Here is a 15,519-nt window from a genome sequence, read left to right as displayed (position 1 = left end):
ACCAGAAAGTTAGCGACATAATAAGAAATTTATATATAATTCAACTAATTTTGTTCACAAACTATGATTTCTCCATAAAAACGGACCGCCCCCCCCCCACTCAAAGGGTTTAGGTGGGAAGGGCAACAGAGGTATTCGCCCCTCCCCCCCCCCCCCCCAGCAATCGGCAAACAGGGAACGACATAATATAAAGATTGGTTAAAATATCAATAACAAGTTTTAGTTATATGGATATTTAATTGATTCTGTTAGCAAGCTGTGATTTCTACAAATAAATTGGACCGCCCCCCCACTCGAAAGTGTATGGGGGGGGGGGGGGGAAATGATACCATCGCCCCCTCCCGACTCCACCAAATCGTCCAACATACTAGAGGGGGGGGGAGCGAAATAATCTAAAAATAGGTTGAAATATAAATAATTAGTATATATTTTTGACATAAGTGTGACGACTTCCTAATTTTAATGCACCACAAAACATGGAAGTAACAAACTCGACTAGCTTTCTTTTCTATGAATACAGCACTTTATTTCCTCTCTAGTTTCTACCTCACAACCTACACTAACAGGCCTAGCCGCTCCACTGACTTTCTGCATTCCTGACCTCTCGCTACCCCGCTAGGCTGACCCATTCAACCGCTGGACAGGTACAGAACAGGGGCGTAACTTAAGGGTGACACTCATGCTCCGCGACATAAACACACACACCAAGATCCTTTCACAACAATAATTAATAAATTCGTATACAAATTGTGTGAATTCTATAATAAAATTCGTCCGCCCCAGCTTCGGGGGGGGGGGGGTCGACCGAGTGGGGGGGGGGCGATCGCCCCTAGCGCCCCCTCCTGCATCCGCCAGTGTTTTTTGCACTGAGTTTCATATTTTGAATTTTCTATACTAAATAAGTCTTGTCTTCGAGTCCGACGATTAATGGGGAATGCAGTATTTCCCGTGACTACGCAGCACCAAATATGACCTACATATTTTGCCACACCTAACACAGACATACCCATTGTCCCCGATGGTCGATTTACATTTTCTTTTCGCCGTTTATGTCTGCTCTCGACAGCGGATTTTCGTTGGGTCTCAAATGTGTCTCCCGCTGCCTTTACTCTACTAATAAGAAGGGAAAAGTGCATGTGACGTCATGCATGAGATCTCCTGAATGGAAAACCGGTAATTTTCAGTCTAGATCATGATCATCATCATCTAAATTTGATTGAGGGCTTGGGAGGTTCAAATCCTCTCTTGCTAACGCTCTTTAAAAAGGGGCACAATGTTTTTTTAAGTGAGAAGAGTCAATTAACATTACTAAGAAACATAATTTTAAGATTCCTTCTTGTGATTTAAGTTTGTGGTTACACCTACTGAATTCTGAAATTTTTTTTTGTCAAAATGTTCGGAATCACTTTTGTTAGATTCGTTCTATGATTCATTTTGATTTTTTTTTTTTGTGAGGACACGGACCTGCTCTACTTTATTTTGATAATGAGGAAATACAGATCATACTCATTGTAATGAGTTCTAGCTCCAAACAGCTTAGTACAACTAAACCAATGTAGGTGTATTCTATTCTTAGTATAGAACTTACATAAACTTGAACTAACTTCTAGATTAAAAAACAAAGTAACTTTTATTAATAGTATAAACAGATTCAACTTGAATTTAGATGTATGTAGAAACGTCTCACGTCTAATCTCTTCTCCAACTGTCACACGATCACACCCATCCTTTTTATTAATTTCAATTACGCAAGATCACCCTGTGGTTTCATCAGAAACTCGCCAGCCTGCACAAGCAAAACTAGCCTACTTTCCTCATGGTTTATTTAGATATACACAAATACACTCCATAATAATAATTCAACACAATTAACTAATAAACTTAACAATAAAGTATCTGGATGTAGTGTCAATAGAAAGTAATTTTTTAGCCCTAACCAGATAAAACTCGCTGCTACGTCGGCTCCATAAATTCATTGATAAGCTCAAAAAGATACTCAAGCTCTTCTGGACTGGGCTCATACGACTTTAGGGAGCCATCATCTTCTACAATGATGCCAGGAACATACTTGTTAGAACTGGCCTAGAGAATAACAAACAGTTTATATCAAGCAACAAAGTATCATCTTATCTAAGTATATAAGAATATCTAACTAATACGAAGGTACGAAACAACTCAGAAACGAAAGGTTGAAGCACTAACACACCATTTTTGTTTATTCTTCAACGTATTAGGTCACAAGCACATAGATACAAAGTCCACAAAAGTTTCCAATACACATTCAAAATGACATATTTATATTTGTTTTTTTTTTCTCCTTTTTAAGTTTAACCACCTCCACTTTCTTTAAAAAAAAAAGATTTTCCTTCAACAAACCCATACTTACTCATTTATAAAGCCATTGTTTGTTTTTGAAAGAAATAAGAAATGTATTTTTACAATACCTCTATTCATGGTGGGTGGGCAAAACCTGAACGCTGATCTTAAAAGCGGCTCTAACGATTTTCCAAGCAATTTAATAGTTGATGTATATCACTGAGAAATAATTAGTAGCTTGCTGGCCACATGGGAAAACTCTAGTCTGATTGTCATTATTTTTCAAAGTAAAAAATAATAAATGTAAATTTTGCTTGACAACATAGCCAAAACTGGTTTTGAAAGGACTATCACAAGGTCCTCTGGGCTCGCAAAGACCTTTCTTCAGGGAACAGTAGCAGGAAGAAGAAGAAGAGGAAGACAGAGAAAGCGATGGAAGACGACATTAAAGAATGGACAGGCCTGCCGGTGAATGAAATGCTATCAAAGCCAAAGGACAGAGAGGAATGGAGAAAGACAGTAGACAGATCTTGTGGGGTGCCTCAATTGTCCAACAGACTAAGGGATGTTTTTGAATGATTATCTAATTGATTTGATTGTTTTGTAAAGGGCCAATCACTTATTTAATGTATCAACAAATAAAACGTTTCCCTTTAGTTAGGTGTTACATTCCAGATGTCTACAATGCCATGTAGCTGATGTCTATAATATGAAACATTGCTTATTAATTATTGTTTTAAATTCTATTCCATTTGTATGCATATTAAATAGATTCTTTCTCTTTAAAAATAAAAGAAAACATTTTCTTTTGTATGTAGAACAGAAATTTTCTAACTTTGTAATACAATTTTAGAAAAAAATTTTTTCAAAAAAACTAAAACCGTTTGCATTAATGTGTTAAAAATATGGTAAATAGTTATCCCCTTACCAACTAGTATCCCTTGTTTGTTACTATTAATAGTGAATAGTTGTAAAAATGATGTATTTAAAAAAAAAACGCTTACATAGTTAATTTAAAAATTAAATTGTTCGGTTTCAGAAAAAAAAGTAGCCCTTGCATTAGAACTTCAAATGGTCTAAAATATTATGATTTCGGATTTTCAATATCTTTTCTAATGTACGAGATCTAAACGGGACGGACGGACAGACAGACCACACAAAGCTAATAGCGTCTGTTATCCCCTTTTGGGGTCCGCTAAAAAAGAACAATAATTGATGAAAGTTGAAAAGTTTTAGTACAAGTACATGGTAAGGAATAACTGGGTAAAGTTTCATATTCTTTATCGTCCCTTATTGGATGAACAGCTAGACTCAGTTAGGGCTTTAGCTCTTAGTTACTATTTATGTGATATTTAACATTAAGCAAAATACAGAATCGCAATCTATATCTAACAATTCTTTTATTTTTCAAGCACAGAATGTTTTATACATGGGCGTTGCCAGCATTTCTTTTCGGGGGAGGGGGGGATGCCTATATATATAACTGCATATTGTGAGGTATCGACAGTGCATTATCCTGCTATTAAAATTTTTAATTCAAAAACCTAATCTGTTATTCTTACTTACTTAGGACTTAGAACTTCCAGCGCCGTTTGGCGCATTCGGCAGCAAGCTTTCTCCACGAAAATCTGTCACTGGCAATGTCTGAAGCCTCTTCCCACCTGGTTTCCATTGCTCTGAGGTCCTCCATGAAAGAGTTACGACAAGTTATACTAGAATTTCCCTGTTTCCGCTTGCCTCGTAATGGCCTCCATAACATGGCAATTCTTGGTATGAGTAATTCATTTTGTCAGAGAACATGTCCCGCAAACCTCATGCGACGCTCTATCACAACCTCACTAAGTGGTCGACTCCCAGTTCGACATAGGATTCCCTTAATTGACACCAGATCTCTATAACTGACTCCTGAAATTCCTCTTAATCATCTTTGTTGAGCCACGTTTAGTCTTTTTTTCAATTTAGGCAGATGACTTCCCTTGGCTATTAATGGATCCCAGCGACTGGTAGAATTTGGTTCTGGGCTTGGAATTTGGTGACTGTAATTTGCTTTAAATTTTATATTGAAAAGGGGAAGTTTTATCGTCAAAATCATTTGTTGGGGGTTTTAAACTATGAAATCCCTGTAGTTTTTTTTAAACAAAGTCAAAACTTCCTTAGCTACGTTCATAGAATTTGGTGACTGTTGTTTGCTTCACAATAATATTGAAGAGGGGGGTTTTCAACCTAAAAACTATCTGTAGAGTGATTTTAAACTCAAAACCATCTGGAGGAGGGCTACGCTTAGAGAATTTTGAGTGAGTAATTTACTTTTTTTATATTGAAGAGGTTTTTAGCTAAGGGGGGTTTTAAATTCAAAACCCTCTGGATGGGGTTTTAGGTTAAAGCCCTCTGGAGGGGTTTTTAAACTCAAAACCCCCTTGGCTACGCTCATAGAATCTGGTGATTGATGTATGCTTTAGTCTTATAATGAAGAGGGGGTTTTATAGTAAAAGCAAATTCGGAATGGGTTTTAAAATCAAACCCCCTTTGGCTATGCTCTTGGAATTTTGGGATTTTCTTATGCATTATTTTTTGTTTTATATCCCTGGAAAGGGCTTTTAAACTCAAAATTCCCCTTGGCTGCGCTGGGGCAAGTGATTGTTTAATTTTAAAATTTCACCTAAAATAAACAAAATCAAAGCAAAACTCATTTCGGGGAGGGGGGAGTTGAACCCTAAGAAACCACCTGGCTACGCCCATGGTTATATATATATATATATATATATATATATATATATATATATATATATATATATATATATATATATATATATATATATATATATATATATATATATATATATAATCTTGCATTTTTAGATGCATTAAACGCATTCTCCTTATTTTTACAGCTGCGGAGGATTCGGACTAGGAAGTAGATTATCTTCAACTCTAAAGGAACATTCGAAACATTTAAAACATTTTACAAACATTTTAACGTGATTTACAGAAACCTCGTGCTGCTGAATTTTATTACCAAAATGTTTCCTGTCGCAGTAGCTTTCGTAATTGTCCTCCAGTAGCAAACAACTTACTAGGAAAAGAAAATAATGTCTTTGGTATAAGAATAAAATGTAAGATAGGAGCTACAGTTGTCCATTGACTTTCGCTGATCCGACTTTCTAATGAAAAAAATACATCCGCGTTTTTTTTTTGTTTTTTTTTTTGTACACTGAAACACGGGTTTTCACACGGCCACCCGATGTATATGGACAGTAGCCTATTGGATTGGAGAAAAAATAAATACGGCGTCGTCAAACTTTCTGGATGCTGATTAGTCGAAATAACTCTACCAGCTTGGTTACAGTACCAAGCAAGGAATCCTTCTCGTACACCATCGTCCCTTTTTTTTCTATGGCGGACTTAAGCGACTAAAGTAACAGTATATTTACTGTAGAGGTAAAAATATATTTCTTTACGTGATGAAACATAACAGTACACTATGACCTCTGTATTTATGAAATAAACTATTTTGATTGGTTGCTTCCGGCTACATGTTGTTTTTTTATGCCAATGTGAGAGCCGATTAGAATGTACAGGTGTTTACGGAAACTGAACGGTACTATCATGTTAAGAGCTTACATTGTAATTGGTATCCTATAGACAGCAGGAAAGCAACACAAACTCTCTTTGTAATCTTGTTCATTTAAAAGTGGTGTACATTTAATGGAAAATCTGCTTGCATAGTTAAAAATTAAATGATTCACTTTCGAAAAAGAAAAAAGTATCCGTTGCATCAGAACCTTGATTGATCTAAAATATAATGATGTCCAATTTTCATTTTCTTTTCTAGTTTCTGAGATCTTAACGGGACGAACGAACGGACTGACAGACCACACAAAACTAACAGCGCTATTTTTCCCTTACGGGGGCCGCTTAAAGGCAAGAAACACTATAGTAAGAAGTATTTTCTGCAAGCTAAGTGCATTTAAAATAAAATGTTTACTTCTGTCTCAAAAGAGAAAGAATTGATTTAGTATGTATATAAGTTGTACATACTTTAAAACAACTTAAGCAGTTATTCACAATATAAAAAAGAAATGCAATATATATATATATATATATATATATATATATATATATATATATATATATATATATATATATATATATATATATATATATATATATATATATATATATATATATATATATATATATATATAGTAGAAAGTAAGGCGTATGTATGTATGTATGTTACGAGTAGAAATCAAAACCGTTTGACCAATCTTGATAAAACTTGGCATAAATGTTCCTTAGGTACTAACTTAGACCGTAGTGTATGTATTGTAGCCCTAAAACAAACTTAAGATCCTCAAAAAAAAAGTTTCCCAACTCTATGAAAGCATTATAACTTCAACGATTTAGGCTATGTTTACGATATTTACATGAAAAGATAGAAAGGATCTAGATATAATTTTAGAAATTACACTTTGCGCAGATAGTTTTTTACTTTGACACATGAAAATATGAAAATATAGTTTATTGATTTCATTATTTAATCAAATTAACCTTCAAATTTGTGTTTTAAATTCATTTTCACATAAATTCGTTCCTTATATCTGCGAATTTAGAATTCTCTCTATTCTATTTGTAAACAATGAAACGAAATAATAATGTTATAAATAAAGTGAATGCGTAAGTGTAAAAATAGTATGAATGGTGCTATCAAAATAGCTAATCGACTTAAATCCATTTTTTCAAATAAAACCTTTGCTTGTAGGCCTACATATATTTGATTAAAATTTGAAATGAATAGACTTAATTTTGTATGTTCATGTGTTAAAGAATAAAGTAGATCTTGAGTTAGACATAAATCTAGATCTAGAGTAATCTAGAGTTAAATATTGGCTTGGATAGAGTTCATTTTTCGCGTGCGCATGCATGACCTTTGTTAATTAGATGTACGCACATGAATGAAATTATTAGAATATATCTTAACACAACTTCGCAGCTTTAGCGAACGAATGCATGAAAAATGCTTTAGAAAAAAAATTTGAATGTTAATTTGATTAAAAAATTAAATGAATGGACTATAATTAGTATGTTTATGTGTTAAAGTATAAAACTATCTTTGCGAAGAAAAGTTATAACATCTTTGAGTCGAATAGGAGTTTTAGACCTAGGAATAGAAAGATGTGTAACATAACTGTATTGTCTAATGAAAGAATGCTCATCAGGAATTCTACATTCACAGATATAAGGAACACATTTATGTAAAAAATGCTTTTGAAACACAAATTTGAAGGTTAATTTTATTAAATAATGAAATCAATGGACTATATTTTGTGTTTTCATGTGTCAAAGTAAAAAACTATCTGCGCAAAGTGTAGTTCTTAAAATTAGATCTAGATCTAGATCCTTTCGATCTTTTCTCATGTAAACATGGCGTAGATCGATGAAGTTATAATACTTTGAAAGAGCTGGTCAACTTTTTTTTTTGAGGGTCTTTGTTTTAGGGCTACAATACATACACTACGGTCTAAGTTGGTACCCAAGGAACATTTGTGCCAAGTTTTATCAAGATTGGTGAAATGGTTTTGATTTCTATGCGGGGACATACATACATACAAACATACATACACACATACATACGCCTCACTTTCTGCTTTATATATTAGATTTCTAGAGAATACTTATTTCGATTCCAAAGTTCATAAAGATTGGTTGGTCAATTGAATTAATTGTTATGTAAATAAGTTGTAGATCGAGATATTTCATTAGATAGATCTTATCCGACAATGGGCAAGAAGATGTTGTGTATTAACCGTATAGGGAAGCAGTTTCGACCTGTATGCGATATATATATATATATTGCGAATAGGGAAGCAGTTTCGACCTGTATGCGATATATATATATATATATATATATATATATATATATATATATATATATATATATATATATATATATTTATATATATATATATATAAAAGTAAAGTTCCCCTTTCAGACCTTGTTGTCTATAGAACAAATGATGTAAAGGTCATCTCTTTCTGTGGCCTTCGGTTAACGAGAGTGTCATATGGCCAGCACAACGACCAAGCGCCTTTACTTATCCCCAACTAATGTCGGGTACTTATTAGAGTTGGTTTGAGTCAGAGGCGCCCAAAGATCCAGAAATTAAAAATCCCAGTCTTCTTCAGCCACCGCGCCTCCATGCCATATATATATTATATCAATTTAGGATCTTCAGCAGAGTAGGCGGGGTGATAAGTTAACGTAGCCAATGGATTGGACAAAGATCCAAAGAATATTTATGCCAAGATTCATCAAGATCGGTCAGACTGTCTTAATTTCTAAACATCAAATACAGACGACAACTTTCAATTTTCTGGATATTTAAAAAAGAAGATAGACTGAAGAAGGTGGTTGACCATGAAGTTCAAAGTATTTGAAGACTACTTAAAATCTAATTTATCATGGTTCACATTCTATACATACGTACCCAGGCATAAGATTAAAGTATCGTTAAGTTGGTCAGGTTAAATGTAAAAGATAAATGACTTAAAAAAAAACAGTAGTCTGGCTATGGGTTGACTTCAAATTGAAAATGTAATAAGAAATGAATTAGCCTCACCTGAATCAGTTGACTTGGGTCAGTATATTTGTAAAGACTAGTTATACATGGACTGAGCAGACAACATGGACTTCCTGTGCCGAAGGCGATGACAAAAGCCCGAGGATCAAAGACGAAACACGCGATCAAAAAGATGAAGAACAGAACCGCCAGGAATGTGTAGCCGGCATAGCACAAAATTTCTTGAGTTAAGTGTTCATCAGCTTTATATAAGTCGTCGTCTGTAATAACCTGAAAAATGCGTCATACGTCATCATTGCTTGGAAAGAAAGAAATGAACTCTCAATAAGAAACTACATTGGATGAAGAGCGAAGTCATACATTCTACTCTGAGTACATTTATACATTCGCTTAACCAGAAATTGTTTTCGTGGGAGAGGGGTGTGTGTGGCGGGATCAAAATAAATATTACATTTTTACAATACCTGTAACGTATAGTGATGGGCAAAAGTTAACTAAAAAGTTGCTAACTTTTGGTTTAACTAAAAAAAAATTAGTTAAGGCCAAAGTTTAATTAAAAAAAAAGTTTAGTTAAAATCCTAGTTTAATTAATTTTTTTAAATTACAAACTAAAAAGTTTAATTACAAATTTTACAAACTTTTTAACATACATACCAATAAATATTTAGATCTATGTAATTTGGAGAATATATATACTAAGTAATAGAGAGGAGATTAAACTAGACGGTGCACAGGTCACTAGAAAGCCTTTTGACCTTTACCCTATAATGGCCGCTATTCCCGCCAATTCAAGGTACTTGAAAGGCGAGAGAAATAAACGTGTTCATTATATTTTTAGCAAGTTTCGCTGCTTGATAAATCCTGATAATTCATTGTTTCTATTGATCTACATTTTGCTGCTTTTTATTAAACACCAGTGTGTTCCTGTATAGCTGCAGGCAAAGAATTTTGCTTTACTATAGATCTAAAAGAGAGTGGCATGTTTTTGTCGAGGAACTCAAAGGAGTGATGATGATGATGATAGAGCTAAAGGAAATGTCGACTCTTTTTATTTTAAAATTTTTTACTAGAGTTAAAAGTCTAGTGAGGTCTAGTCTATTAGTATTAGTCTATTACTACTATTAGATCTATAGTCATAATAGTATCTTCATTCAAACACGGAGGCCGACAGCCGAAACCTGATCTTACCGACTAGATCTATTAGTTTAGAGATTCTACTATTCTAGAATTAGAGTCTACATTAGATCTTATACTAAGACCTAAGATGCATAGATGATAGATCTATAATGACTATAATACTAATAATAGTCGTCACTATACTAGATCTAGATCTAATTAACAATAAATTTAGTAAATGTAGACTAGATCTACATCTACTTCTATTATAATAATACTTATTGTAACTTATATCTACTATCTAGATCTATTAGATCTAGTATTATCTACTAGAGTATATAGATCTAAATACCCATATCTAGTTATAATTATAATAATCTAAAATCTCTAGATCTAGAGTTACTAAGATATCTACTAGACTAGACTCTATCAAGATTTTAGATCTAGTAGTAGTAGTAACTAGTATTTCTTATATTATTTTTAGATTAAAATATTAATTATTTGATCTAGGTCTATATAGTAGCTACATCTAATTCTAGATCCAAATTATATTTCTGATCATTTCGTTTGTAGAAGATATTAGAAAGGTATGCACGACCAAGTTCCCGGGGCTACCAGGGAAACTAGCACGCGCCGGCTTCAAGGGGCAGAACCCGGCGACACAGACAATGAGAGCCCCTACAACCATCATCCCGGTCGCCGTGCTAGGACAGAGTAAGAGTCTGAAAATCATCGGAAAAATTGGATGTCAAAACTATCACTTCCTCCTAGATACTGGTGCCTCACGATCAGTCATCCGGACGGATAAAGTGGACAGTAGCAAGAAAACGCCAGTTAGGGCCTACTCGTTGAAAACAGCCAGTGGAGAACTGATGCCCATAAAAGGCCTGATCGACATAACAGTCGAGATCGGGAATCAGTCATTCAAACACGAATTCCTGATTGCTGACGTCACAGATGACTGCATAATAGGGCTCGACTTCATGCTGAAATATGTCTTTTCCTTAAATATCGGCGGAGGCACTTTACAACTTGAAGTACCCTTGCTTGGCGACGAAAATGAAGAAGATGGCCGAGTCAGAAGGATTAAGTTGGTAGAAAATACAACCTTGCCTGCTAAGTCGGAAATGATCATTTGGGGGGAAATTGAGGACGACTATCCCACGACAGGAACAGCGCTGGTAGAAAGCTTGGACACCAACCCCAACGGGATAGCAGTAGGAAAGACACTAGTCATGATTGGGAAAAACCTAATGGTACCCGTAAGAATTATGAACCTCGGTACAGTAGAGAAACATTTGCGGGAAGGTAGCACCATCGCTGGCTGCCATGCTCTTGAGATGATAAGAAACTGTAGCAGTGAAAACCCCGACGAAAGACTCGAGTCCAGTGAACCGCACGTTACTAAGCTTCTGACAGAAGTCAAAACGATCTTGTCGAAAGAACAGTACACCAAAGCAGAACAATTCCTCAGAGAGTTTTCTGACATATTGCCATCTGATGAAATGGACTTTGGGCGGACAAATCTAATCCAGCATCAAATAGACACAGGAAACACTAGGTCTATACGACAGCAACCACGTCGCCTGCCGCTAGCAAAACACCAAGAAGCTATGGACATTATAGAACGAATGAGGCAGTAAGGGGTTGTTGAACCATCCAACAGTCCATGGTGTTCACCCATCGTCTTGGTAAAGAAGAAAGATGGAACCACGAGATTTTGTGTCGACTATAGATTATTAAATGACGCCATACACAAGGACAGCTACCCGCTTCCTAGGATTGACGACACATTGGACACACTTGCTGGGTCACAGATCTTTTCCACCCTTGACCTGAAGAGCGGTTACTGGCAAGTTGGACTACACCCCGAGGACAGAGATAAAACAGCCTTCTCTGCTGGTAATGGTCTCTGGCAATTTACCGTTATGCCTTTTGGACTCAATTACCTTTGAAAGACTATTGGAACATTTGCTAAGAGGACTCAACTGGACCACGTGTCTTGTTTACTTAGATGACATTATCGTCATAGGCAGAACCTTCGAGGAACATATCGCAAACCTGAAGGAAGTATTCGAACGAATCAGAAACGCTGGAATGAAATTGAATCCAAAGAAGTGCTTCTTGTTCAGAAGGAGCGTCAAGTACTTTGGGCACATCGTGTCGAAGGAAGGAGTCAGCACAGACCCGGATAAAGTTGAAGCCGTAAATGGATGGCCGATTCCCGCTAATATCCAGGAGTTAAGAAGCTTTCTTGGACTCTGCACGTACTACAGACGTTTGGTACCAAACTTCTCTAGCCTCTGTAGCGCCCTTCATCAATTGACAGAACCGAAGCGGCCGTTTATTTGGACAATGGAATGTCAGGAGGCCTTTGAGCGACTTAAAAAGGCTCTTGTTTCATCACCCATTCTGGCCTACCCGATACCAGGCGAGACGTTCATACTTGACACCGATGCGAGCAATACTGGAATAGGCGCTGTCTTATCCCAAAAGGTAGATGGAACTGAGAGGGTCATAGCTTACTTTAGTCGGAGCTCGTCCAAAGCCGAGAGAAACTACTATGTCACAAGACGTGAGCTACTGGCAGTTATGGATGCCATACAACATTTTCACAAATACTTATATGGGCAAAAATTTATCCTTAGGACAGATCACGCTGCTCTTAAATGGCTGTTGTCATTTAAAAGTCCTGAAGGACAAGTCGCCAGGTGGATTGAACGTTTGCAAACCTATGACTTCGAGACACAGCACCGAAAAGGACAAACTCACCAGAATGCTGACGCGCTGTCTCGACGACCTTGCAGAATGGAATGTAAACACTGCAGCAAGGTTGAAGAAAAGGGATTTATCATTGATTGCCAACGTCTTGGGGTACAAGCTTCCGAGTCATGGTCCGACGAAAGAATCCGAGAAGACCAGTTAAAAGATGAAGATCTGGCTCCCATTCTGCTTATGAAGGAAGACGGGCAAAGACCGGAATGGCATCACCTTTCTGATAAGGGAACTGCTACCAAGGCATATTGGGCGCAATGGGACTCACTGACAATCGACAATTGAGTTCTCAAGAGAGTCTGGTAAATGGTCCGAAGCATATGCAATACAAAACCAAGAAGCCACCACCATAGCGGAAACACTTGTGGAGAATTGGATTAGCCGTTTTGGTGCTCCTAGGGAATTACACTCCGACCAAGGCCGAAATTCAAGATATTCCAAGAGATGTGCCAGGTACCCGGCATCGAAAAGACACGCACAACTCCTCTTCACCCCCAGTCAGACGGAATGGTAGAACGATTTAACCGAACACTGGAGCAACACCTATCGAAAGTCGTCGATGAACATCAACATGACTGGGACACCTATATCCCAATGGTCCTTATGGCATATAGAGGATCGATTCACAGCACCACCGGTTACACTCCAGCAAAGATGTTGTTCGGCCGAGAGCTACAACTACCATGTGACTTGTTATTCGGGATTCCGGGAAATGTGCCAGCCTCCTCGACAGACTATGTCGCAAATCTCCGAAAACGGATGGAGAAAACTCACGCTCTTGCCCGCAGGAACACCAAGATCAACAGTGACCAGGTGAAGACAAGGTACGACAAACGGACCAATGCCGCTGGGTTTCATGAGAATGATCTAGTTTGGCTGTACAACCCACAAAGACGAAAAGGCAAGTCTCCAAAACTTCAAACAGACTGGGAAGGACCCTATCGCGTGGTAAAAAGAATCAACGATGTCGTGTATCGAATACAGAAGAGCCCAAGGTCCAAACTGAAGGTCGTCCACATCGACAGACTCCACAAGTACCATGGTGAAGCCGGATCTGCCCGGGACGGACAGATCTAAGGAGGGGGCAGTGTTATAAACCTGGAGGTGGCACAGATGGGGGTTGTGTATGTGTGTAGTCAGCCAACGCCAATCGCCCCAGGCCAGCGCTAGACGAGCGGTCGAGAGTGACGAGTTACGACTGTCAGCCGAGACGAGTTTCAACATGACGGTTCGGGAAGGATCGGCGTCGTGAACACAGTTCAGGAGTCACGAGAATTGTAGTCATCTGACCACCCAGAAACGTCGAGCGGCGTTCTGTCCGGTTCGAGAAGGCCAGCAGGGACCCTATATAAAGAGCGAAGGTATCAGAGACAGGGAGACACAACTTCTCGATCTACGGTTCGTTACGACGGTTCAGTACAAGTCCGAGAAGAGACAGAGAGACCAGTGCTAGAGTTGATACGGCGGAGAGATATTTGTACAGTCTTGTGTTACGTGCTGCCAATTGTACAGTATTGGTTGTTATTTTATTGACATTAAACTATTACGTTATTTGGAGCCCTGAGTTGTCAAGTTCTTTCAGTTGGTGGTGTCGTGTGGTGCAGTTTTGCAGAGAGCCTGGATAGTGAGATTCGTAACAATATAAGAAAAAAAATTTAAAAAATTAAAAAAATATATATATATATGAGTTTGAGTTTTGAGTATGTATGTATGTATGTATGCGTTTATATGTGTATGTGTGTGTGTTGTAACCCTGTTCCTCCCTTACTAACCATTTTTTCCACGTGCGAAGTAGGGTGATTTTTGTTTATGCTGTTGGGCGTAAATGACCTGAGCTAGTGTGTAAATGTGTTAAGAAATTTTAGTTATGATTTTGGATTTTTTGACTGAGAATTGAGGATTGTTTTCTTTACTTCGTGTTAGTAAATCAGGATATGTACATTTGATTTGGAGATTGTGACATTATTTCTTTTTTTACCGGGATATTGATTGATCATAGTTGGATTGTGCTTCTGCAGTCAGAGAGAGATACCAGTGATCTGAGAATCGGTGAGTTATTTTCTTTAGTTCAATTCCACGTCTAGAGAATGTATATATATATAAATTATTCCCAGACAGACAGAGCGAGTTAATATATGCTTTATACAATTGATTGTATTTAGGGAAAGCTTTGCCTTTACTAGTTAATAATGCGTGGTAAAAATTAACTTTAAAAATGTATATCATATTTTAAGAGTGATATGATATTTGATATTTTGGGTTTTGTCACATCGGCACAATTTAGGTCATGTCGTGTCCATAATCCCTCAACGGTTCCTAGAGTGACTTTTTTCACTTTATTTTAAAATCTTTACATGTTTATAGATATCTAACGTTAATTATAAAACCTCAAATGAATCTTGCTGTTGTGGAGCTAAGACTTGACTAGAAACATTTTGTGGTGCCCCAAGTATTCTTGTCATGATAAGAGCTGTAGCGGTGCAGCGCTAAAACATAAAAGAGAATAAACATCAATTTTTTTTTTTGTTTTTATGAATACACGAAATTCCATTTTGAAATCGTATCGCATATGTTTTTTTCACAATAAGAATATTGTGTAATAACTTAAGGGAGAAGACTAAACGATATACCGATGTTTATTCACAGGTGGAAATCACAAACATAAAGTAACAATGTCTGCCTTGGGTACAGCCTCTTCATTAGTTCTAGACTTATCTTCTTTCTAATGCCA

The 15,519-nt window shown here is 36.8% G+C and overlaps 1 protein-coding gene across 1 annotated transcript; it reads right to left on the bottom strand.

Annotated features, from left to right (window-relative positions):
* Positions 1-1,611: 1,611 nt before the first annotated feature.
* Positions 1,612-15,519, bottom strand: LOC106068614 (uncharacterized). Its single transcript, XM_056013495.1, has 4 exons — positions 15,419-15,519; positions 15,176-15,274; positions 8,937-9,167; positions 1,612-2,082 (listed from the first exon to the last, which is right to left on the bottom strand). Exons 2-4 carry the CDS (start codon positions 15,248-15,250, stop codon positions 1,954-1,956), a joined length of 435 nt encoding a protein of 144 aa, XP_055869470.1. The 5' UTR covers positions 15,251-15,274; positions 15,419-15,519; the 3' UTR covers positions 1,612-1,953.

The sequence above is a fragment of the Biomphalaria glabrata genome, chromosome 16 (genome assembly GCF_947242115.1).
Source record: "Biomphalaria glabrata chromosome 16, xgBioGlab47.1, whole genome shotgun sequence".
Taxonomy (NCBI): domain Eukaryota; kingdom Metazoa; phylum Mollusca; class Gastropoda; family Planorbidae; genus Biomphalaria; species Biomphalaria glabrata.
This window is presented reverse-complemented; position numbering and strand designations above follow the sequence as displayed.

Coding starts and splice junctions, on each gene's coding strand:
- LOC106068614 (XM_056013495.1), bottom strand. CDS start 15,250: ATGACAAGAATACTTGGGGCACCACAAAATGTTTCTAGTCAAGTCTTA. Junction 9,168..15,175: donor AACAGCAAGATTCATTTGAG/GTTTTATAATTA, acceptor CGCATTTTTCAG/GTTATTACAGACGACGACTT. Junction 2,083..8,936: donor ACCCAAGTCAACTGATTCAG/GTGAGGCTAATT, acceptor GTTATTCTCTAG/GCCAGTTCTAACAAGTATGT.